Below are 25,493 nucleotides of genomic sequence, written 5' to 3'. Positions count from 1 at the left end.
GATAAATTTAAGATCCTGTCATGCATCAGTGGTGGCCTTTCTAAGCTGGGTTACGGGTAAGTGCAGAAGAGATCATTACTCCAGTTTCAGCCATTCTTTTCAGATTAAAACAATGGCATTCACAGGGATAGGAAAAGACATTCAGTTGTTTGAACAGCTGTTTCTGTTCTCTTCCGGAGAGGAGGAGTCATATCAGGTGCAGTCATGCTTACTGGTTATGTTGATATAACAGTCCTTTGACTATGGCCATCATAGCATCTTCACATTGCAGGCTTCCTTGTGAAGACACTTAATTAATTTCATTGAGATGCTATTCAAAGCTGCAGCAGTTAATAGTCATCTCATTCAGTGTGAATTATTTGGTATTCAGCTAGACTCAAATGTATCTGCTTTAATGGACACACAATTATTTATTTATACTCCATGTCTAAGTTACGCTTCCCAAATCTTGTTGTGGTTGTCAGGAGCTTCTTCCATGAGTGTAGTCCATGTCAGCAGTTAGCACACTAACATTTGTTGGTGGGTGAATTTATGATGACTGAAGCCTGGTCAGGCTGACTTCTGAGCTTGTGTCCAACTCAGGATTGTGCTTGAATCAGGATGTGCAGATTTGCTCGACATGTGAAGTTACTGGTACTGTTCCTGCATAAGTGCCTCCTTGAAAAAGGGCCTTCATCACCTACATGTGCAAGCAGTTATTGAGTTGGAAAAAAAAAGTAAAAAAATCCTCTGATGTGGAAATTTTTTTACATTCCCTATTTGATGCCTAATGCTCAACTAACTCAACCTATACTGCATGCAAATGTTCTAATTCCTGTAAAATAATGCCCTAAATTCTCATAGAATGGAAGTCTATAAAGCATGTATCACTGAAAAAGAGAAATAATTTTAAATAGTAATATTTTACTTGAGAGTGATTACATTAAGCATGAAATCTGTGTAATTCCTGCTATTTCTGATTTTTGCTACAAATGAAATTGGGCTGATTGTGAAGAATGTTACTGAATTCTTCTGTACGTTAAAAAGGAAGTCAGGACTTCTGAGGGATGTAGAGTGTTATCACTGTCTCAGTATCTGAGAGAGGGGGGTCTCAACAGCTGAGAGATGCTTTCCAATATGTGTGGACCTCTTCAGGCACAAGTACTTGGTAAGAAACATTTCCTTCTAATTAGAAAAGTAATTTTAAGCAGTAAAAGATGTAAAAGCTTAAGGACTGTTCTTGTCAAAGAGAGATGTTTCTGAGAAGAATTAGGGCAATAGAGGATTATTGTTTTGTTAAGCCCTTGATTGAGATCTCAGACTTTCATCAGTTCTGTAACAATACAAGCAGGAGATCTGAGGCTCAAACACATCTTCAGAAAAAAGATTTTGGAGAAAGAAAATAAAAATAACCCCAGACTAGGATTTAGCTTTTGGTATTTATAACTCTTTGTTGAAAGCCAAGGAATTTTTTTCCCATGATCATCCCCATTGTTTCTAAAAAAGGATGGGAAGAAATGTTTGCTTATGATTTCTAAAATAAAATAAAATTCTTAAGTTATTTGAAAAATTCCAGAACAGAATATGAAAGATCTTTCCTTTAGAGAAAAATTCTGGAGTTGTCATTTGAAAGCTGCCCTGAGTATAATCAAGATTAGAGCCTTAAACGAAGGCAGAGCTCACTTATCTGATCTGATCCTAGCATAATAGTCTAGCATGTGATATTATTCAATATAAGTTACGTAACAGTTAATGTTTACGTGCACAATTTTCCTTCACCAGCATTTTTAACCTGTGCAGATCCTTGAGAAATGCAAGCAGATTTGAGGGGGAAAAAGTTACGCATTAACAAAAGGGAAAAACAAAAGAAAAAATCTGACTTGGTTAAGATGAAAGCAAAACAGAAAACTAATAAAGAAGATCAGAGAACCTAGAAATAACTGTTGACAGGCTTATGTGCTGGCTGTTTAAAATCACATGCTATTAAGCATTAGCTTTCTGATGAAGTGTTTGCACACAAGATTGCCTTTCTCTAGTAAATGCTAAAGATTACCCCTGACTCATTTGTGTTTGTATGTTTTCCGTGAATATGTGTGGTTACATCCTACCGTTTATCAGCCACCATGTATGGAGGTCACAAGTCCCCTGCCTCATTAAAGGACAGTGAGCCAACTGAAGAACAACTCTCTTCTCCCTTGAGGCATCTGAACATATGGTGCAGGAGTAGTACGGTTAATTTTTAAAACAGTCAGATCTGGGAAGAGGCTAAGCAGTAAGTACACAAAAAGTGGGTAATATAGCAGGATATACAGAGAGCTAATTTCTGCCAGATTGTTTTCCTGTTTTGTGAGTAGAATTGGTAGACTAGATTTTCAAGCTTGCCATGGTTTCTTATGAACTGAGAAGTAAAGACAGACTACTATTATGACCTGGTTTCGTACTAATGTCAGTAATGTAGTAGAATGGATAGCAGCATTTTTCGATCAGCTTAATGCTACAAATTCAAACTTTCCATGGGGAAGAGGCCAAAAGAGAATATTTAAACAGTACTTCTGAAAACTAACTTCTGTGTCAGAGAAGCTGATTACTTTTCTGTAATTTTTTTTTTTTTTTCTTAATTAACAAGCAGTTTCAGAAACCTCTTCCTACTATACTTGCACAGAAAAAAACCACCGCCATCAACAAAAAACTATAAGGAAGTGTTTCTGCTGCTGGAGAAGAGAGGTGGGATGGGGGAATAAGACCTTGGGGTAGAATAAATAGAATTAATTTTTTCCTCCACTTTCACCAGCTGTGCAGAGTGCTGGGAAGGAAAGAGTGTCACATACAGTTACTTCCTTCTTTCCACTACGCAACAAGAAGCAGAGTGCCTGATTTGTTGTCCAGCTCCAGAAACAGATGTGTTTTTAACTTCTATTCACAGGGGTATGAGTGCATACACAGATGTAGCTGTATGCGTATGTACTTTATTTCCACACACTCATAACTGATTTTGAGAAAAGCTCCCCAAGACTTTGTCAGTCAACTGCAGCCTGCACTAATCCAGAGCCAGAGTTATGTTTTTCACCAGAATAAGAGTGGTATTAATGCTATCTAGATCAAATACCCGAGAAAGAAGCAAGGCAGCTGGGGTTTTTTGAGCCTGGCATCACTGAGTTGTACTGATGGAGTTGTGTACTGCAGTAGGGAAGACACCTGGAAGCCATTTCCTGCTTGTGAACTGATCTCCCTCCCCCTTCCTCTCTAAGATAAGTATATGCAATGTGGCTTTTGGCCACAGTGAGTTTTTTTGGATTTCTAATGTCAGGAAGGCTTGCTTTAAAGGCAGAAATCCAGTTCTTTCCTCAAATATAAAACTTCAAAAGACCATTTTTTTCTTCTGATGCTTTTTTCAAGTCTCTTTTGAATTCAGATTTTTACAACTCTGAAAAAGTCTTTACAATTTCATCTTGGAAATGGCAAATGAACCTTAACAGAATAAGACAGCTTAGGTACCAACCTGAGCTTTCACACTTTCAGTCCTAGAGCCACTGCTTTTCTAGCCATACTTTACTGAAAGATAACAGGTTAAGACTTTTCCCCTATCCTCCCTCTTCCTTAACTGCTTGAAGTTTCTTTGGCTGAGCAAAGTGAGTACATATTTTGCTCATGAGAATGTTTTTGAGCAGCAACTTTTCTGATAGGTTTCTCTTGTGCATTGTTATTCTTGCCAGGAGACTTCTCCTAACTTTTTTCCTCTGGAAATATTTCATTTGGCAGAATGATCTTCCTGTTTTAGCTGTGGGGTAAGGTTTTGGCCCCCATGAAATTACCAGGAACCACTGAACTGAAAGATGCCAACATTTTTACCTTTTATCTTTCAAAACACTTTAGAATAGCAGCACACAGTGCCTTGTCGGCTTGTAAATGCTGAATATTTTCTTTGATGTCTTCTGTTGAACTGCTTGTCTTAGAAAAAATAAAGCAGAGGTGGAGGAGTTTTGCCTTTCTGACACAAATTTATAAACAACCACCAAATCATTAATCTGTCTTTTTTCTAAAAGTAGTCTCATTTCTTAACAGAAGTCTAGAAATTCTTAAAAACAAATTGTAAATAGAGAGCCAAGTACTGGGAAGACAGTTAAAATATTTGGGTTTTTTTCAAGATCTTACACAGAATTTCACTCTTAAATGTTCAAGATTTTAAAATTATATATTTTCTAAAGAAATGTTTTAATGTACAATTTGTCAGTATCATCACATTGTCATACTTTTGCAGCAGTTATTTTAATAACTGCTTTTTATCCCTTCATTAGTGACCCATACTTGCTGTGTCTGAATCTAGGCCGAGCCTTTAAGTCTTTCTGAGGAAAATAGGAGTTCATAGGGAAGTCATGCTCTCACTCCATAGAAGTATAAATGATAATGTAAAGCTCAAATCATCAGGGCACACTAAAAGATGGCACTTGCCTAAGAATCCCATCGTGACACAACAGCCAGCACAGCAGAAGCCTCATCAGCTAGGGCCTCATTCCACAGTATCAGCAAGAAAGCAGAGAAGGCTCCAGAGTGGCAGTAAGGGCTAATTAAAAGTCCAGATTTAAGTAAAGTTTGCAAAGGCAAGGCAGGTGTGATGTGAAAGCAGAAAATCAGTCTGCAGGTCAGGCTCAGCCCCATCATCACCAAGCAGGTCTACAGTGACAAGATGGAGCTGAGGAGAAGCTGGGAAGTCAGGTGAGGTCAGGGTCAGATCAGCAGGGTCTATGATGAAGCACAGATATAGACATTGCTAAACACAGGCACACATATAACATAGCTCAGGAAGGAACTGAAAGCCTAGGCCTAAGCTTAAATGAAGCCCCTGAGGCCACAGGCAGGAAGCTGTGGGGTGTAAGCCCCAGATGAAGCTGGTCAGGACCATTATGGCCTATAAGTGCGCTCAGAGACCTGACATAATTTGGTGGAATATCCACTCTCATATTTTCACTCATAAGCAGAAAAAGGGAGAATTATGATTGTGGTTTGACCTGCGCTGCATTTTCTGACCTCTGAGTGCCTGAATTCTCAACTATGACATTACAGTAATGCTATGTCTACCCAAAGTTTATATAAACACAGAGTATGTTAAACAACTGACTTATGATGTGATACTTTTGTTTCCACTGAATTCTAGACCATCTGTATACTAAAGAATTTCTAGACAGTTTTTTTACTAAGTAGTTACGGATATTCCTGGAGTATTTTCCAGTATATACTTTGATATTTATATTTTATTTCCCTTTTTTTTGCAATTAAACATGGACTCCAAGGCTTGGTTGATGTGTTTGTACTTTAAAATGCCTCTGTACATTTTAAACCTTCAGAAATCTCTATTTTTGCTGTTCAAATTAAGAAAAATAATGCACATTTTTTTTCTCTAATGCCTTAGAGTTGGTATAGTGAAGTTTCAAGTCACCTGATTTCTGAAGAACGGTTTGGCCCATGCTTATTGATAAGAAATGTTTTTTCATCTTTTCCAAGCTGTAGTGATATATATAGCTATCTCAGGTTCCGGAACACAGAGTAGTATGTCAGCAGCATTGCAACATAAAATTAAAACAGACACTGTACTTCCTGGAATAACTCCTACTCGCTGTGTAAAACATCCAGTTAATGAACTGTATTCCCTTACTTTATAACTTAAAAAAATGGATGATTCTTTTTTCAGCAGTGAGAATATTCAAAATACTATCCATTTACACCAAGTTCTCACTGAGTAAATATGGGCAGAAAGGCTCCATTTCAGTCCCTCACAGGAAGGGATTTGATCCCAACAAATTGATTCACTATTGACTGAAGCACAGTCATTTTCTTCCCTAGTTCTGGCTGTTTCCAGTCTGACACTTTGCTTTGATTTTAATAACCTGGTGTGAATTAAAATTTCGGGTGCATAGCAACACTTTTTTAGAATAAGGAGTATCAGTAAGTATATCCAGGAGTAACACTGCTGATCCTCAGCTTTCCTCTCAACCCGCACAATAAGTATGTGATGTAAAACAATTGACCACCTAGCTTCTGATTGAAAATTATGTATAAAACATGAACACACACACAAAGAAAGACAGATCAGAGAATCTGTGGGAGATCAGTAGGAAAAGTGGAAAGATTCAGTGTGGCCACTTAAAATAGTATCACTTTACTCTTAATTTCTTAATTATAATGCTGACAACCTTGGAAAAACTGGACATGTCCTGAGAAAAGAATTATGATGGAAGGTTTAGATTAGATGTTGGGGAGAAGTTTTTTTACAGAGAGAGTGGTGAGGTGCTGGAACAGACTGCCCAGAGAGGCTATGGATGCCCCATCCCTGGAGGTGCTCAAGACCATGTTGAATGGAGTCCTGGGCAGCCTGCACTACTAACAGATCTGGAGGTCGGTGGGGGGTTGGAACTTGATGATCCTTGGGGTCCCTTCCAACTCGGGCTGTTTTATGATTCTATGCCTCTAAAAGGAACAAAAAAGCTACAAAGAAAGAATCATAGCCAACATTAAATCAAATGAAAACTGTGGGCACAGACACAAGCAAATTGCAGCTCACATCTAATGGAAAACTGAGCTCTCATGGAATGCAAGGGTTAATGAAAGGATTATAACAACAACTCCAGGCACTCCAGTGGACTCAATTCCCTTAGATTGTTGGGACAACAAAAAAGCTGAACGTCTTTGTCTCCTGCAATTGCTTTGTTCATTACCCTCCTAAATCCTCCAAACAAACAGCAAACAACCCAAAGCCCTCCTGTCACACAGACATAGTCTTGCTATTATGAAGGTTCCACTTGTAAAAAATGTTCTTGTCTATTTCTGTGCTTTTTAACATTTTATCTTCTTACCAGGTTGAAGGTCAGCAGAGCTCACAAAGAAAATATTGTAATTTGTTTTGCTAGCAAACAAGCAGTTTGCCAGAGACACGATGCTTTAGTGCAGGCTTTATGTTTAACTCAATACTGATTTAGGATTCTGAAAAGGCAGCTTGAGGCCAGTTGGAAATGTGTACTCTTTGAACTCATTTTAAGCATCATCTGCAGGGTCTCTGTTGCCTACAGATTTCAGTTTACTTTTAGTATTCCTTAACTTTTGTATTCTTGTACATCGTTTCATATACATTCTTATGTACATTATTCCTGTAGGTTTTCTGTTACAACAGGCTCTATATATCCTTTAGTTTCCATTCCAGCTGTTGTGGCAAGCCTTGTGCACTCCACATTTTTCTCACACATTACCAAATAGTGCAAATCCTTTTGCATTCTTCTTCACAAGTCCAAAAGTGCTTTTGCTCCCCTCAGGCCTGCTGTGCAATCCTTTTCCCAGTCATTCACCAGTCTTTTCACCTTCATCCAGCTTCAGCTGAGGGAAAGACAATAAACTGGATATCACTTGACACCTGGTAAGCTGGCCCTCACTCCTCCTTTTCCTCATTCTTTTTTTTTTTTTTTTTTATGGTGCCTGAAATACAGACAGCTTCCTCTAAGTACCATTTACCAGCCATTTCAGATATTAGTAGTCAAGCTCCTAGTTTACCCTTTATTTTCTTTCAGGGAACCTTTTGCAACCCTAAAGATTGTCCTACAGACCCATTACAGTCATGGCAGGGAAGCAGAGTGATTGTCAGGACATGGAGCAGAACACAAGGAAGAAGTCAGTGTGGGTGCTAGTAGTCACTGGGACCTCCTTCTGGAGAGGTCAAGACTGCAAGTGGCAAGCTGCCAAACTAGTGTGTCAGGGGAGGTATCTCAAGTCCTTTTTGAGGATGAGATTGGAATTTAATCCATTCTCCATTAGCTTTAATATCTGCTATCAAATCAAAAAACAAGCTCAAAAAAGGAAGGAATTTGATGTCTAGAAAGAGCATTAATTAGGATTGATAAAGCGTAATTCTAGCACAAGAAGAATATATAGAAGTATTTTTGTAATTATCTTAGTTAACTGGGACATAATATTAATTCTTTACATCACTAACATTTCTAATCTCTCCATGGCTTCCGTACCTGAACAATATTTCCTTTCTCTCATTCTGAATCATCAGACTGCACTTTCTGTTGGGAAACACCCGCAAAATGGCAGGGATTAAAGAGAAATCCAATCCAAATGACAGGATGAGAAGGATTTTTAGAAGCTGTTTGTTAAATACGTTTATTTAAATAGTGTTTTTTTAAAAATAGTAATTGATCTCAGATATGACTTGATGTTAGAAGCATAATTGCATTCATTCATAGCACGGAAACAATTGCTTATGAGAACACTTTCCACAAAGTGGTAGTAGGATGTCTTGATCTAGTTTCAATTCAGTCCAATCTGTTAGTAGGTTGCATTCTGCAGAAGAGTCTCTTAATCTAGTAAATTCAGATGCACTGCATTTGCATATTTTGCATGAGCAAACTTATGTATTTGAAGTCAGCAAGCTTAAACGGTGCAGCATAATTAGAGGAATGAGCCTCAGGTTGCTTTGTCAAAACATTTTTTAATTGCTGGATTTTAGGATTATTGGATTAGAAGATTAGATGGAATGCCTGGAAATCTTGATTTGGAGCATTAAGTAAGGCTTCTCATGAATGAGTATAATGGCTCTGTAAACCTGAGTTTGAATCAGCTGCTGTAATAGTTGTAGATATTTTCATGCTAGGACAATGCAATTCTATGCTTTCTTTGTTCCTCCCTACCCTCTCTTTTTTAACATAATTTTTAATTTTAAGAAACCTTCTGACCTTCCTGTCTGAGAATCAATTACTGACTTTTGAGTAGCTGTGAGTGCTATAGTCCCTCTGGGCGTGGTCTTTGAATTACTAAGCTTCCTTGCCCATATGTTTCTAAAGGAGTCTTGACACCAGACATTCTCCCTTCAGTGGATGTTTATCACTTAATTACATTACAGTCAGTAAGCACAGGTACAGTTTTTATGGCATTCTTACGTTTACAAGACACTGTCACCAGAGCATTCTGCATCAATTAAACAGTTTCTCTGAATCCCAAAGATGGTAAACTACAAGTTTTCCTTTTTTTTTTTTCTATATGAGGGTGGAGGCAACTGTGGTAGCCATATTCCCAAGCTATAGACAGAATAGTTTTTGGCACTTCAAAGTTCTGTACACCCTAATCACTTTGTATTTGGGCTGCTAAAGTGACTGCATCCAAAATAAAAGCCAAAATACTAGAAGTATCCCCCTACAATGGAGATCAAGTGTTGTCTGAGCAGCAGGATTAGTATGGGAAGTTGTAAATCATTATTTTGTTTTCTGGAGTAGAAGAAAAATACTCCAGTGAAAGTTCAGCATCTTTTTCATCAACTGGTATTTATGTCACTGATTTCCACAAAGCCAGAATTTTGCCTTATGAGTCTGACAGTCTTCTCAGGATTTAACATACCTGAATTAGCAGAGTTCTATGTATTGACAGTTTTCATATTTTCAAGTTGAAATTGTAGGAATAAAAGAGAAAGCAGTTTATTACTTCTGTTTTTGGTGACAGAACTTCACCTAAACCAAGTGTTTTCACTAAATTCCCCAATATTATCCCCAAATATCACGATAAGAACTGCACGTGATCTGTATGTCAGCAGCACCACCGCTATCTTTATGCCAATAGATTCTTTCTTTGTGTGCCACTGGCTTTAGAAAGCCAGTTGACTTTTTCTTACTTACTTGTCTCTTAAAAGACATAAAAGACACCATTCCAAAGATTTTTCTATTCTTAGAGATTCACATAAAAAAGAAGTGTAGAAAAAAGCTATAGTATATATCTGAACTCTGTCATTTAGGTTATAGAAGTATCTCATTAATCAAAAATATTCCTGCCGGAAACAGATTCAGACTTCTTCGGTATTTATAAATCCTTTGCTAAATAAAATAAAAATGAATTATAAAATCAAGTTTCTTTTGAGCCTATGTCCTTGCAGCTGCACTCCACTTTCAAGATTAACACATCAGTTATTAATTTAGAACGACACCAGCAAGCAGTCCCCAGCCTTTAATTAGTATCCTTTCAACAAGCACATAATCTTTGTTAATAAAATCTCCCTTAAAGTAGTTTATCTGTGGTCTCACTTGCCGTTGTAAGCAATTGGCATCAAATCTTGGGTAGTTTGTAGTGCTTTCTCTAAAAAGTCTTTTAAAAGTGGGTAAACAGTTACATTTCACTGAATAGAAACAGCATTTAAAGAAAGTCACCCTCAATCCAATAGCAGAGGTGGAAGTAAAATCTAGTTTCCTGAATGGCTCTATTGTGCAGTCAACTAAGTTATGATGCTGTCTCCTGTCTCAGTATCTTGCAAGGAAAGGATTAAATTCTGATTCCTAGTTGTTATTTCTTCTTTCTGTCAATATCAAGATCTTAGATCTGAAAGTTGTAGTACAATATTATAACTATAATACCAAGAACAAAGGCAATCAAGATGACTGAGAAAGGTCAATGTTGCAGTGCAATTTAATTGAGAACCCAAGAAAGACCAGAAGTCATGTCACATCTCCAGAAGTCATGAGTAAAAATAATGTCCCAAACACCACGGGTTGCTCTAGAACTTTCAAAAGGCATCAGCTTTTACCATGACCTAAGAGCATTGACCTTAGACATGAGCTATTTTAATTTGCTTCTTTGTTCTATGCTTTTTTTCTTCTAGTTAAGTCAACGCTGAAGAATTAAAGAAAAATCATGAGGCAGGTATTAGCAGATAAGGAAAAATGTAAGAAAAATCTATTTCAACCATCCTCAGTAGAATTTCAGCATTATTTTCTTATATGCCTGCTGCCTACATGCCTGCAAGCTAAACTGGAGGTTTTATTGCTGTGACAATTCCTATGTTTCTGTGGCATTCCAGAAACCACAAATTAGAAAACAGTTTCTTACAATGTAATACCAAACAAAACACAACATGATCTTCCTTCTTTCTCATGCACGTTAACTGTAAAATGTTTCTTTGTTCAGAATGTGGCTCTGATTACATTTCCCTATCCAAAAATAAACACTGTGCAAAGAAGAAAGATGCAAGGAGAGGAGGAAAGCCTGTCAATGGGCCACCCTCAGGAAAACCTCACAAGATCTACTGTCTGTCTCTGCAAACCATGGAAGAGCTGAGGAAGTGATCCCAGCTTGGTGGTCTTATTTTTAATTAAAACAAATGAGGCTCTTTCAGCTGCTGCAGATAAATATTTGATGAAAAGAGACAAGGACAGATGTCAAAGACTGCAGTAAATAAAGAACAAGACCAGGAAAGCAAATGTTACAGCAGCATTTTATATACCAAAAATAAAAAAAAAAAAAAAAGTTTACAAATTTCTGTCAAATGTCTTCCCATCCAGGGCTTAATTTTACTATGAGTCTTTCCAAAAGCAGGAAAGCTAATTGCTTGTGATCACTTTGATAAAATAGATTGAAAATACAAATGCACATAGCTAAAGAAAAACATAAAAATCACTTTGCTGCACAGCATTTAAAAATAGCTTGGTGATTATACAATGGTATAAGCCAAACCATGAAAGTGCAAATACTAGAGTTAAGAATGAAAATGTGAAATACTTACTTGATTGAAGATGGTTAAGAAGAAAAAGTAAAAAGTTGACTGCAGCGCATAAGGATCTACAAGCAGATGCCATAGAGACGTTTAGTTTAACAGTAGGAATAAGAGAAGGAAAAGCAACATCCAGTGACATTAAGCAACAGCCAACTGAATTCAGATAAGAGATGACATATGCATTTTAAACACTGAGGAAAAGCAACCTTGTACTGCAGTGGGCTTTCCATAATTTGATGTAGTAAAATCAATCTTGAGTTCTAACCACTCTGTTTTGGTTCTGCTGAAGTGGACTTATGCAATAACTTTAGGAGGTACTTGCAGAAGGTAAAAATAAATTATCATTAATGTCTCTGCTGGGCAGAGTACTGAACTGTGGGTCATGTGAGATACCTGCTCATTCCCATTGGAAATGTCAGGAAAAAAATGAAAAAAGATAAACTCAGGTGCAAAGCAATCTAACCAGTAGATTTTAATTTGAGGAAAAAAAGTAGGTTCCCAGTAAACAATTAGATTTATGGTGTTCTGTTCCTGACAGTGGGTGAAAATTAAAGATTCATGGATATCTGTTCTTTTATTTATATACCATAAATCTTACATTTGGAAGATCCTTCACAACTGTCTGGCATGTCATGAGGAATGTTGGGCTCCTGCATTCTTCACATGGAGCAATATCTCAAACTGAGCTACTTGATGCCTAGAAACCCAAAACAAATGACCTAACTTCTTCCACTGAAAGAAGAGTTTTGGGAAAGGGATAAGGGACAGTAAAGTCCCCCTGATTGTCTAGCAGATCTTCCTCATTTGCCTACTGTTTAGATCAGTTGATTTAAAAATCATTATATTTTTCATTTAATTTAATAGAGTTAAGAAAGATAGACAATTTGATAGAAATAACTACATAAATGTTAAACCTGTGTGCAGTCACAGGTTTTTATTTAACATGAAGAGATTTTATTATAAATCCAAAATCTTTTGGAAGTGCAGAGATTTGTTAGTTACATAACACTCTGGTTACCAGTTTCCAAATTTGTTTTCCTTATCAAAACAAGTTATAAAATACAGGATAACATAGCAAACATATCAAAGTATAATCAGAGGAATGAAGACTTCAGATAATCTAACCTATTTAAAAGAAATCTTATTACAACAGTGTACAGATTTTCTCTCCTTCATCTGCATATGTGACACATACTCGTATCATAGAATCACAGAATAGCTTGGGTTGGAAGAGACTTCAAGGATCATCAAGCTCCAACCCCCCTCCTGCATACAGAGCCACCAACCTCCATATCTAATACTAGACTACTGATATCTTGTAATTAAAGCAACATAAAGAAAGACCTCCAAATACAGATGGGCAAGGCCAGGCCAGGCAGAAGGAAGAAAAGTAAATATAACTTCTCGCTTCTGTTTAAAGCCATAGGATGAACCTGTGATTGCATCTAATCCTACACCCTTTCACATCCTGAACCCTAACCATAAATGTATGCTCTTCTTGGATGCATAATTTGAGGAGTTCATTATCTATATTTTATTATCATCTAGCTTTTGTGTTTGAAGCACCTTAGAGTTTTTAAAGAAAAAAAAAATCAGAATTTAGTACACTTGAAAAGACACCATCATATACTGCTACTACACCTAATTCATATATTCCCTGCAGTTTGGGAGGCTGTCTCTCCCCTCCCACTTCCTGTGCTAAATTAGCAGCTATATTTTGATGCCACTCTAACATTCACATTTTTCCTGAGTCTATCCCTGCATGCATTCATCCATACATTCCCTACTCCCACATTAACGTTTTACAGTCTCATGATGCCTGCTTAGTTCCTGGATGCAGCAGGAAGTAAAATATCTGAAACTACATGACTGAAAAGCAGGAAGACTGGCCTGCAGTAATACCAAGAGCCAAGTACAAGAGGGCTAAATGTTCCCCTTCATACTAGGATTGGCAGAGGAAGATAAACCACAATCTGAATTAGTAGCTGATTCCTAGTCAATAGCTGAATGGTTAACATGGCACTCAGTTACAGATGACCACTAGTGGCTGGTACTGGAATCATCATCAACTATGTATTTCATAACTGAATTCACACCAGAGTTCAGTACTGCTTTATATCTTATGTAGCAGGAGCTAAAGATGTTTAGAAGGGCATAAGAGAGTTTTACATCTAATCCATGTCTTTTGCAAAGGGCAAATGCCTAATCCCACATCTCTTACCTGCAAAGGAGTTAACGGGCAAGGAGTAAAGGAATTATTCAATAAGGAAAGGAGCAATATGATGGAAAGAAAAAGAAATCACCTAGGATCAAACATAAAGAATTCAATAGCAACCTCTCGGCATGAATTTACCTATGATCCAATGCAGCCAACCTGACGAGCTCCCAGAGATAACAGTTTGTCAATTTCCCATTTCAAAGGCAGTGCGATAATTGAAAGCTTTCAGATATATCACATGGAAATCAAACTTTCAGCAAAAAACAAACTTTCTGATAAAGGCCTGAGCTTAATTCCATTGAATTCAATGACAAATCCCGGCAGCTTTCAATAGAAGCTGAGTGAAGCTCAAGGTGAAAAGCAGCTCTGAGAACAGTTACAATCAACTAAATCCCCAGCTAGGTCAGAAAAATTGTGAGAATATACTTCATGTAAGTGGAGCTTGGGTTGGGAATTCAGGACTGACTTGCACGGATCTCTGACACTGAGCTCTTTAAGAGACACTTAGAGAAGCCTACAATGTTCAGCAAGGTCAGCATGTCCCCAGTTTTCATTGTATTACCACATGCTGCTAAGAACTTTCATAGCACCTGACAGTTACCCTCTTTATTTCATCTAAAGCAATCTACAGGCTGTCAACACAAGCTGCAGCCAAATTGTTGTACTGGAGTGTAAACACAGAGTTGGTTGATGAAGCAATAAATAACATGAACAGGGAGAAAGGGCAAGAACTTTTTCAAGAGCAAGGAACACAAAGAAATGTACAATGTCATATTTAAGGACTATTCAGCCCAAGACATGAGAGAGGCATGGAATTGATGTGTATGCTACCCTTGTATGTCTCCAAAGCTGAACATGATTCTGCAGCTAGAATATGACTCAGCTTCAGATGAACAAAGAATGACAGGATCCACATACTGCAATTGCACACAAACACTCAGAATACTCTGAGGGCATTTCTGCACTGCTGGAGCAGTGTCTAAAGGATACTGTCATTCACACAGGAAGAAATAGAGAAACTTTTCTAAAGAAATTCCTTTCTATTTTTCAGAGTGCTAAGGAAATGGATGGGAGATGTGCTTGGTCTTTGTAATTGTCACTGATGTCTTTTATAGAGCTTCTACTTCTGCAAAGTCTTTTGAACTAGGTGAAATACAAAGAAGAGGAAAGAACAATTTATCTACAATTTCTTTAAAATAAACAAACAAACAAAAAACCTGGAAGGAAGTATAATAATCATTCCCTTCTCTCTTTTACAGATGAAGTTAAGGCCGTCAGAAATTAAAGAACTTACTGAGGTTATAGAGCACTGTCAGAATTTGAACTCAGAGATTCTGAGCCCAACTTCAGTGCCTCAGCTACACATTAATTTTCTTCTTTGTATTCCCTCACAGTCTTAGGCCATGTGGCCACTATTGGTAAAATGAAAAACAGGTGCAGATCCTTGAACAGATGGGAGACCAGCCCTGGCTGATCTCTGGAGGATAATACAGGGTTGCTTTCCGGCAAAGAGGATTCCAAAGAACTGCAGAGGCAACACCCCTGCCCTAAAAGTGAAGCTGTTCTGCTGCACAATAAACATTATCTCTACCAGCCCAGTAAGTGGGAGTATTGAGGCACGCACAGTCTGTAGTCTGTCAGCAAAGAACAGTGCCTTACTGACCTCTTAGAACTGTAGTACTGATACTTTGTTTTTCAGGCATGCCTGTAAAGACTGTGGAAGACTTAATTGCAATTCCATTCTTCACAGTAACTGCAGCCAACATTTTGCAGTTGCTGAAACATGGAGTTTCTTCCCTGGAGTAGGCAACTTTGGAATGTCTGACCCTCCAAAAATGCCATTAGTCATACGTAAAAGCTGGAAAAATAACTAGTGGTATGAAACAAATAATCCAGGTAAGAATAATGGTGTATTTATTCTAGATCCGTAAGTACTGAGCCCCTTTTGGGTTCCCTGTTCGTGAGGAACTGATAGCTTAGTCTGCAATATATTGCTAAAGAAAGAACCTGAACTGCTGTCTCAGCAGGAGGGTGATAGAAAATGACTAACAGGGCAATTGCATAGTTCTAAACACAGGACGGATAGTGAAGATGCAAAGTAATTCCCTGCTTTGTGTGACCTACAGTTGTGATCTCTGTATGTTAAAAGATACATTTTCCCTCTATGTGTCACCTGCAGGTATACATCTGCCAAAAGGATTAGAGAAATCACAGCAATTCTCAATTTTCACAGATCCCCACAGCACGTATCAAACCCAAGAGGAGAGCTCTTGCAAGAAGACAGGATATGCTGTGCATTAGATGCTTCTGGTTCCAGCCTTTATTATAGGTTTCTCACTCTTTTAGTGCTGTGTCTGACAGAGGTTAGTTAATCTCACTAAAGCTGCTTATACAGCAAAAAGGCATGTCCAAGGAACTCAAATAGGAACTGACCATTTCTTACATCTCTGTACAAATTGGGAGTACCTGATCTGCAACTTCAGATCAAAAAAATACTGTTAACGTACATCTTTTTTGCTCATGCTAGACTGTAAATCAGAATAGCTGGGAAAGTCTATCCTACCCCAGTTTCAATTAGGTTTTGAAGGAAACCATTTTTCACAGATGACACTAATAGAATTTAACAGTAAAGACCACCCGGGACACTGGGAATCTCAAACTCTTTGGCCTCAGGTTCTCTGATTAGTTCTTCTCGGCTTCACGTGTGCTTTTTGAGGGACAAAAAGAACGCTTCCTTCATTCTGAACTTGGATTTCTCTTTCAGCTGAACATTTGTGAAAGCAGCCGTTCCCATTTGGAAACTTCCAAATCCCCTTTTGGAGCTGAGTACGTACATTACTGAGCTAGTCATGACACCACCTTATAGAGAACAGACAATGAATTTTGGATTCTGTAAGTACCTTTCCTCCCTGTACAGAAGTGCCCTTCCCCCACTCTTTTGAAAACATCTGTCTGTACTGGAAACAGAGGATATGATTTATTTTTATCACCATTCCTGTCCAACGGGCCAACAGCCCCAGTTTTCTGCTTTCAGATGTAGCACGAGGCAGGGGAATCAGAGTGAAGCACCATTTATGTCAGTGCCTCCTCCCTCCTCAGTTCTCTTATCTTATTTTCATGGCTACCTACTGTGCTATCTTATCACTCAACAGCCTTGCAAAACTCTGCAACTTGACCCCTCCACAGAGAGAGGTGACCTGCTTAGACCTCCCTGCTCTCTACTGCTGCTCCCTTTCTTGCAGAGCAAGTTGCCCCCTCCTTTGTTATTTTACAACTCCTTTCTCAGTGCTTGTCTTACCTCCTCATTCCTCCTTTTTTCTAGCTCATAATGTTTCTTCACTGAGCATGCACTCAGCTGTGTGGCCTCCTTGGGGTATGCTTAATTTCTCACTGTCCAGCCTGCCCTTTGATGTCTGATGTAGAGGGATACATCTTCTTTTCCATCTCTTCACATGTGCCTATTAATTACTCTCTTCAGAGAGGCTGTTTACTGACTATCACTGTGTTTACAATTGAATGCAGTTAAACATTTGTTCTTCACAGTTTCCCCTCTTCTACACCACCCACCCAGTTTCTTCATTTCTTCCCAATGGTTGCAAAATGGATGTCTCCACATCATTTTAAAAAGTCACAGATGCAATGTACTTACTTTCCCACACCCACCCTGCTTTCAAGCACTACTTTTGCTTTACTCACAGAGAAGTAAAGTAGGTTTTTATATTGGAATTTCTACCTCCAATTGTCTAATAAAAAAGCAGCAGTGAGGCTTAATAATTTGACCTTCCGGTTGCACATAGCCTTACCTTGTGAACTGGAGAATGCACAGACAGATCTGTAAGCTTCAGATTTCTGGCCTATGAAGAAATAATATGAACTAAGTACAAAATAGAGAAGTATGCCCACTGAAATGAGAAGGGCATAAACTGTGTATATGTCTTCCTGGGATTAAGGGCCCTTGGGCAGAGGGGATTTTAATGGGATGGGGTGCCTAAGAATTACTGTAGCAAACGTACAGAAGGGAAGAATAACATGGTTGTAGTGCAGCAACTCAGATCTGAGATGAAAATTCCTTCAGATGTCCTTCTCGTTGTTCCATATGGGGCTTAAGCATTACAAAAAAAAAAATGTGAAATAAATTTAAAACAAATGTGGGCTACATTATCTTATTCTTTTTCCCAGATTATTGCCAATCCTTTGCCATTTGTATTTGGGAAAAGGAAGGAAGCAGATACCTCAAAGAATATAGGAATTGATTTATGGCAGGGTGTATGAAGCTCACCATGTGTGAGCACGAGTAGGAGAGAGAGAGAGGACAGCTGACAGTAAGAAGGGCATACAGCTGCACAGTCCAACAGTGAAACAACCAGAATAACCCCAAATGACTTAATTTGTGTCTTGGCATAGCATCTGTACCTGTACCGTTAGAGATGGGTACACGAGTTGCCTGTTGCTTTCCAGATGCAGCTTCTGCGTTTAGCACCTATTACAACACAGAATTTACACATGGGAACTGATCAGAATTTGGGCTGAAATCTTTTAAGTTTTGCAAGTAGCAGAGGTAGGTGCTTGGAACCTGAAAGTTTGAAGCTTTCTTGTAAGCAGTGTAGTTTGGAGGCTGCATCTCAGGCAATGGAAACTGGAGGGAGGCAGGGCAGGACAGACTGAACGAGAGCGGTGGTTCAGGAAGACCTATGGAAGTATGTAGTGAAAGCTCTGTTTGCACAGCCTTACAGTTAAAAGTCAGCTGTTACAGAAATGGCAGCATTAAAGCAGTTGCAGTTGTGGTTTTCATCAGTTGTCCTGGACATGTAAAATAGCCAAGCCAGAAAAACAGACAGTAAAGTGTAACAGATCCACCCTTATTTGTTTGTTTCGCTGATACCCCCTGATGCTCCCACAAATACAGTATCTGTATTTACATCCAAAATAGTGAGAGCTTTATTGACATATTTGTTATACTTCCGTATATGGAACAACAAATCAACAGACATTTTTTTTAACATTACCCTTTTAAAGCTAGAAACAGCCAACAGACTTTAAATGAAAACTGTGGGCACCTGTCTTAATTAATTAGGTAGCGTTAAGGATTAATGTGCTCTCTTATATTCACTGCTAGATACATTAGCATTTATGTTTTTATCATGCAGAAGATCAGTTAAAATGTGAGCTCTCTTCTGCTAGGTGCTGTCCTAACACACCTTTTACTCATACCCACAAGACTTGCTTCCTTTCCTTGTCACCTTTAGAAGACAGTACTGTGATACACTTTTCAGCTTTTGCAGGTGTCCACTGACTGTTCCGATGACATTTCAAAATATGCTCCAAATTTTTTGAGATGAGGACTTTTTGTTCTTGCACACTAAGATTTTAGTCTGAGCGAATGGGGCCCACACAGTAAATATCAAGCCAACAAACGTCCGAAGGGAGTAATCTGATCTTTGGAAGCAGGTTTTTTCAATATTCAGAGAATGTCATTTGGGAGTACTTTGCCACACCTTCTGCAACAAACAAAATTAAGCCAATAGTAAGGGGACAAAATGTCTTTTTTTTTTTTTTTTTTTTTTTTTTTTTTGTGAAATTCATTTAAAATCCTTTTCAAATACAGAAAGAAGAAACCAAAGCTGGTAGTCAGGAAAGTAAAACCATTTGAACAGGATCGAGTGGCACAGGACTAGTCTCACCAATGTTCATCTTTGAGATGCAGTCGATTGGAAGTCTGGATCGAAACAAACGATCAGTTATTGAACGTTTTGGTTACTTGGTGCCTAAGAAACATACAAAATATGACCAGTGGTTGCTTCTGATAAGCTGGTGCTTCCAGTACTGTTTATCTGCTCATCTGTGGGTGCTGGGGAATAAAAGGCTGAGAAATGCTCCTTCACTGACAGTCCACAGATGAATTTATAATTTTGGTGTGGATAACTGATTTTTATGTTTACTACAGAGTCATTAATATTGATCAAATTTCTTTGGTCATATTTGAGTATTAAAGACTAAGTTACTTTTCTACCACCAATATTTCCTTTTCCTCTTTGCAAGCTGGATAGAGAAGATGTGCACTAGTGCACAATTATGTCTCAACTTCTACAAGCATAACAAACCACTGAACTTAATGAATGTACACAAGTAATGTAGACCAGTGTGTTCTGGCATTCCCCAAGTCTTCCTTAGCCATTAAAATATAGGAAGGGCAGACAGAAAGGGCCTCAGCAGGCAATAAGAGTTGTACCAAAAATCCACCTTGTCAGGTTAGCAAGAAACTGATGAATTTGTTTTCCACACAGGTTTACTATCATGTCCATTTACTTTTTTTTTTTTTTTTTTTTTAAAGAGCTGGATTGTTGAGCTTTCCTAAACAAGTTGATCTTAATATTTCAGAGCGTTGAGTGGAAGATGAAAGGAGTAGAATTTGTTCCATCTGTGACCTGCGTAGGTATGTCTTGTGCTTTTCCAGCTCTGCGTCTAATGTCGGTGAATGTAGAACTTTGAGCTATACTGCAAATTATTCTCTCATCTGTTCAATCACTTTTAGCAGCAGCTATCATTCCTGCAGATGTAGCCTACGTTATGTTCCTTTTGTCTCTATGCATTTAGGAGGCGCTGTTAAAAACAGAGTGGATCTCTCTAGAAAATGAAATGGCTTTGATGTTCTCATCTCTCCGGTTTACCTGAAATAACCAGAATGCCAAAATACTCAGCACAGCCACTGACTTTCTCACAGATCTGCCCTCCAGGATCAGTTCTGAGCAACATTTTCAGATTTCTATCAGATTTTATATTTGATATCACTTTTTTCTGATTTTTTTTAATCAGTTCTTATTTAACAGATGCCGTCAAGCGCTTCAGAAAGTTTGAAAAGTTGAGATTAGGAGCATGGACAGAGATTCTCTTTACAACACAGATGACTGCAGTTATGGAGAGACTTAGGCCTGGTCTGTGCAGTTTATGTCCAATACAAACATTCCCAGGTGGCTGCAATCAAACATCTAACCAGCCGATGTCATTCTGACCATGCACATGGAGTTGCTTGGGATATCACTCCAACGGTATACCATGTTTGCACAAGGGGATAAACTCATATGATCTTGCTATGGCATCCATGTTGATGGGGGATTAACCATTCAGAAAAACAGATGTTGTAATGGTACAGAATGCTCTCTGCAAATGGCACCTGACTGCTCTTCCACAGGGAAGAGAAAAAAGGATTGGTGCAGCCTCCTAACTGCACAACTTCCCCCCTTTCTGCCAGATCCCATTCTCTGCAGGCTGCAGTATCTCTTCACCAGCACTGTCCCACTGCACAGGACAGGTGGGCAGCAGAAGGCAGGGCTCCTCTCTGCAGGGTGGGCAGCTGGGCAGCAGAAGGCTCCTCTCTGCAGGGCAGCCCTCTGCAAAGGCAAACTTTGCTTTCCAGGATTTGAATTGTCTTTCAGAGACTGCTGCCACCTGTTTTGCCACAATTAATGGGGGAAATTTTAACTCTTCCATAAAACATCCAGAATTGACTTTTTAGATAGTATCTACCCAATGCTAGAGAAAGAAAGATGGCCTCCATTTTAAGACTGTCTCAATGCTTTCAGTTCATACAAAAATTTCCACACAGTATTTCAGGTGCTCAGAGTTTTCTAGAAGCAGAATGTTATCTGCTAAGGGTGTCCTATGTGCCTTTCCACAAAAAACAACAGCAAAATAGGAAAAAAGCAAGTAGTAAAACGGAGAAAAAAAGGAAACGTAGAACAAAACAAAACAAAGGAATGAAAGACTGGTGATCAGAAAGTGATGAGAACAGGACAGCAAAAGCGTGGAAAAGACAAAGGGGAAAATGCCGTTTTTCCTCTCTGAAGTACATTAAAACTTACGGGACTCATTCAAAAAGAGAACAAGAGTGACTGCACGCTCAAAGGCTGGATTTAAAATTAGTAATGGAGTAACTTAGAATTCAGAACTCTAGATTCAGCTGGGGAAGGCACCAAGGCACCACTTCCACAGCTCCTAACAGAGGTTAACAACTAAAACACGTACTTACATGGCTGAGTCTCACGTGGTCAGACCATGTTAGAAAGTTCTCTGTAGAAGCACTGCCACATCAGAAAACTCACCAGTAAAACCACACTGACAAGCATAAACTAGAACTTAATCACTGCACAGGAACAGGCAGAACTAGGAGTTGGGAACAAGGCCGCACACAGCAGCCACACTGCGTGGCAAACACCACCTCACTGACATACGTGGCATCTGTTTGCCTTTTTCGCTGTGTGCTTTTGCAGGGATATTTTCCTTAGAGTTAAAGAAAACAGATTTGAAGTCTGCTTGTTTTGTGGGGCTTTTGGCTTAAGCAGTTATGAATTAGACGTGAAGACTTCACTGCTGCCTTAGTATGATTTGAAAACTGTGTACTTCCATTTTCTTTCACTCACACTTGCAAGAAGAAAAACTGTCCACGTTTTCAATTCAAGCTTAAGCCATGGACGTTGTTTTTCCACAAAACACGCACAGGTGCACCAGTCAACTCACAGTAACTCAGCACCATGAACTGCAGTACACAGGAGGAGCGTAGATGTTACAGGCGTGTCTTAGGGACAGCAAAGGCAAGGCGCAAGACGCAGCAGCAGGGCGGTGCCTATGGGGAGCGGCCTCTGCTCCACTGCTGCTGGCCTCTGCAATTCCTTCTGCATCCAGCAGGAGGGCAGACGAGGCGCTCCTCCTCAGCAGGGATTTCTGCACCGGCCCCTTGAGCCTGCTTTGAGAAAGTATGTTAGTTCTGCTTGGAGAAAGGCAGAAGCTGTTTTGCCAGTGCTTTTCAAGCAACACAGTACCTACAAGAGAGAAATTTAAAAAACTCACTGATTTACCATGTTAAAAAAAGATGGCACATTTATTGCTACATAAATGTTATATACATAGTGTTTTCTGTTACATTGACAGAAAGTTTTTGAACTTCTCGCTGCTGGTTGGAAAGGTTTATCAGCAATACCTTGAAATTTGACACAGGGTACAAATCTGCAATAAACCAACAATGGAAACTGGAGAACAAGATGAGAAGCAATTCATCTCGGACAATTAGCTCTTACAATACTCCATAGGTACTACACGGTATGCTAGAACCCTACTATGGTCTTACAATGCTATTGTAAATTTCTGATATTAATGAACAGGTTATGGTAAATAACCCTACATTTTTACTACCTAATATAGTAAAATAAAGTAAGAAACTTTTTACTGAAAACTTTTTCGATTTCAAAAATCTAGAAAGAGTAATATTTAGAATTCAAGAAATTTTCTTACAAGATTATTGTATAAAAGACTAGCTACAGTGAAAAATAAGCCAAATGTTTTTTTCTTTCTATTTTATGAAGGAAAGCTTCTGGGCATACTGCAAAGTCTAATATAGCCAAAAAGACAACAAGCTTAGAAGGAAAAAGGCCAGGCAGTGGTACGTGATCACTTTCACACGTCATAAGCAACAAATTTGTTTAGCCAATAAACACTGAAATGAAGAACAAGGCCACAGATATAATCAGGTGTTATCTGATGGTATATGCAAATTAAAGTAACAGAAATGAATCCACTATTTTCACAAACTGTTCTGTTAGGAACCATTGAAAACGTGAGCTTAAATTCATTAGTTTATTTTAACAATCCAGCTTTTGTTCTTTCAAATTAAACGACTCCAGAAAAAGTACTGTTTTGTTCCTGTTTTGTATGGTGAACCAATTACCAGTAATGAAAGATGCACTATATAAACAATAGCTCAGACAACCTTGGCTTAGGAAGTTTCCTCCCATGGTCATTGCAGTGGAAGACAGTTTCCATGGAAGTTCAAAGGGATTTTAACCATTTCAACACATTTGTGACAAAGGAATACTTATGGACACTGTTCTGGTGGAGAAACATTTAATGGTTTAATGTTAATATGGCTTGGGAGGGGTCATTTGTTTGCATTTGATTCACACTGATTTTTCTCCACTGACAAGCCATACAAAAATGACAAGATAACTGATGTACACAGTAAGGAAAAACTGGTGACCATTGCTCTTATATTCCACTAGGTAAATAAGCCCACCTTACTGGTGGCTATGTCATCACACTACCTGCCACGGTGAATTGAGGATTTTACCATTCACCAAAGATACAGCCTGAAAAAAATCTCCTTTGTATTTTAATGCATTTTGTGCTTACGTACAGCTAACACTTTACATGTACTATATGTAGTACTTACTGCTCGGAAAACAAAGCAACTCTAACAAAGTAGATTCTCCCCACCCAATTTACACTTCACGTTACAAGCTTTACTATGAAGCCTAGAAGCCTAAAAAGGTTTTGTTTATAATTAGAAAAAAAAACATTTGAGGAAAGTCTGAGGGAAAATAAAAATCAATTTTTAAATCTACGAAATGTTATGGTCACAGCACTGCTCCTGTGGAGCCTGCTCAGGAGGCCCCTCACCGGCCTGAAACACGGAGCTCAGTATGGAAGGGTAACTATGACCATAACTGTTCAGATTACCAGAGACCAAAAATAACATAAAAAAAGCTATACCAAGGAATACTTTCCTATTGCGTGGAAAACACTAGTCATATGGCAAAAGGAGAGGAAAGGACAACAAAAGACTTTTCCCTTCCTTTTTTAAGACACTAATAGGTATGCTGGGAATGCTACGGGTCGACGGTTGTCACTGCTTTGTTCTCTGAATGTGAACAGCTTTAATAAATGCTGGCATCCAGCTGAAATTGTATCAGCTTTTAACATGTTAACTTTTCCCTTTATATGTAGACCTTTACAGTTCCATAACAATAAATAAAATTTGTAGTTACAATGCATTTGTCAATTCAGTTTAGGCACAAGGCAACTTCCACAATGAGTGGAGAGATCACAACAGTCTCTGATTGTGCAGAAGCGACACACTGCTTGCAACAGAATGATATGTTCAGAGTATTTCACGGGCTGAAATTCTATCTGAAGATCCTCTATCTTCAATCCTGATGCAGGTGTTGACCAGTAGCTTTGATCATAAGATTGCATTTGGGTTTCTTGCTTCAAGTGTTTTCTCCTGTCAGGTTTGTGTCTTCATATAATGTTAGTTGTCTGTGTCCTTGTGAAGAAAGGTCACCTTCTGTGTATCCTACCAATAATTCTGGAATTTTAGCAAGAAATTTGGGAGGAGAAAAAGATATTAGGAAAAGAAACAGTAAGAAGCATAATATGGACATTACTGAACCGATCTGAACTGGAATTTACGGCATTTTCAGTCAGATATGAAGTGCGGAAGAGTATCACACTGAGGGGTCCTGAAATCTTTTTTCCTGGAGCACATCCAGCACAGGCAGAAACTGCATAAAAACTAACAACATCCAACCTCCTAACAGGGAGGCAGGGCAGCTACATCTCCATCCTGCTCAAACACCAGCATCTGTCTGCTATGAGCCAAATTTACATCAACAACTGAGTAGTTACTGAAATCTTCACCTGCTAGAAACAAGTATAGAAACAGGGCATTATTTTCTCTTTTCTAATGCAAAGGCAGTTAAAAACAACCTTCACCATAGCTCTTCAGTTCAACAATTTATTTTGGTTTTAAAAAAGTATGCAACTGCTGTAAAAAGTGATCAGGATGCCAAGACTAGCAAGAATTAAACATGTCCACAAATAAAAGCTTGACAATGGTCTGCCCTCTCGGTTTAGTCTCAGGAAAATGACGTGTTTAGATTCTGGGTACAGAAGAAGCATTATCTGTGAAGCTGAGACCTAAGAAACTGCAATTGGATTTGACTTTGATCT

General features: G+C 38.5%; 2 protein-coding genes across 9 annotated transcripts in view; one reads left to right on the top strand and one right to left on the bottom strand.

Annotated features, from left to right (window-relative positions):
* LOC122163362 (atherin-like) overlaps window positions 1–25,235 on the top strand; it is a 37,087-nt gene extending 11,852 nt beyond the window's left edge. The window contains exons 3-4 of the mRNA XM_042824545.1: window positions 20,094–20,148; window positions 20,543–25,235. Of these exons, the coding sequence (XP_042680479.1) occupies window positions 20,094–20,148; window positions 20,543–20,724 (237 nt within the window). The 3' untranslated portion in view covers window positions 20,725–25,235. The remainder of the gene's footprint in view (window positions 1–20,093; window positions 20,149–20,542) is intronic.
* The window catches only part of TCF12 (transcription factor 12), a 151,166-nt gene continuing 148,244 nt past the window's right edge, over window positions 22,572–25,493 (bottom strand). For all 8 annotated transcript variants that reach the window (XM_042824408.1, XM_042824409.1, XM_042824410.1 and 5 more), the window contains one exon: window positions 22,572–24,849. The gene's annotated coding sequence lies outside the window, so the exon portion shown is untranslated. The remainder of the gene's footprint in view (window positions 24,850–25,493) is intronic.

Source organism: Centrocercus urophasianus, unplaced genomic scaffold (genome assembly GCF_019232065.1).
Source record: "Centrocercus urophasianus isolate 14NV4802_14NV808 unplaced genomic scaffold, USGS_Curo_1.0 seq_23, whole genome shotgun sequence".
In the NCBI taxonomy this organism is placed as follows: Eukaryota; Metazoa; Chordata; class Aves; order Galliformes; family Phasianidae; genus Centrocercus; species Centrocercus urophasianus.
The sequence above is the reverse complement of the archived record's forward strand: the minus strand, read 5'-3'. Positions and strand labels throughout refer to the sequence as shown.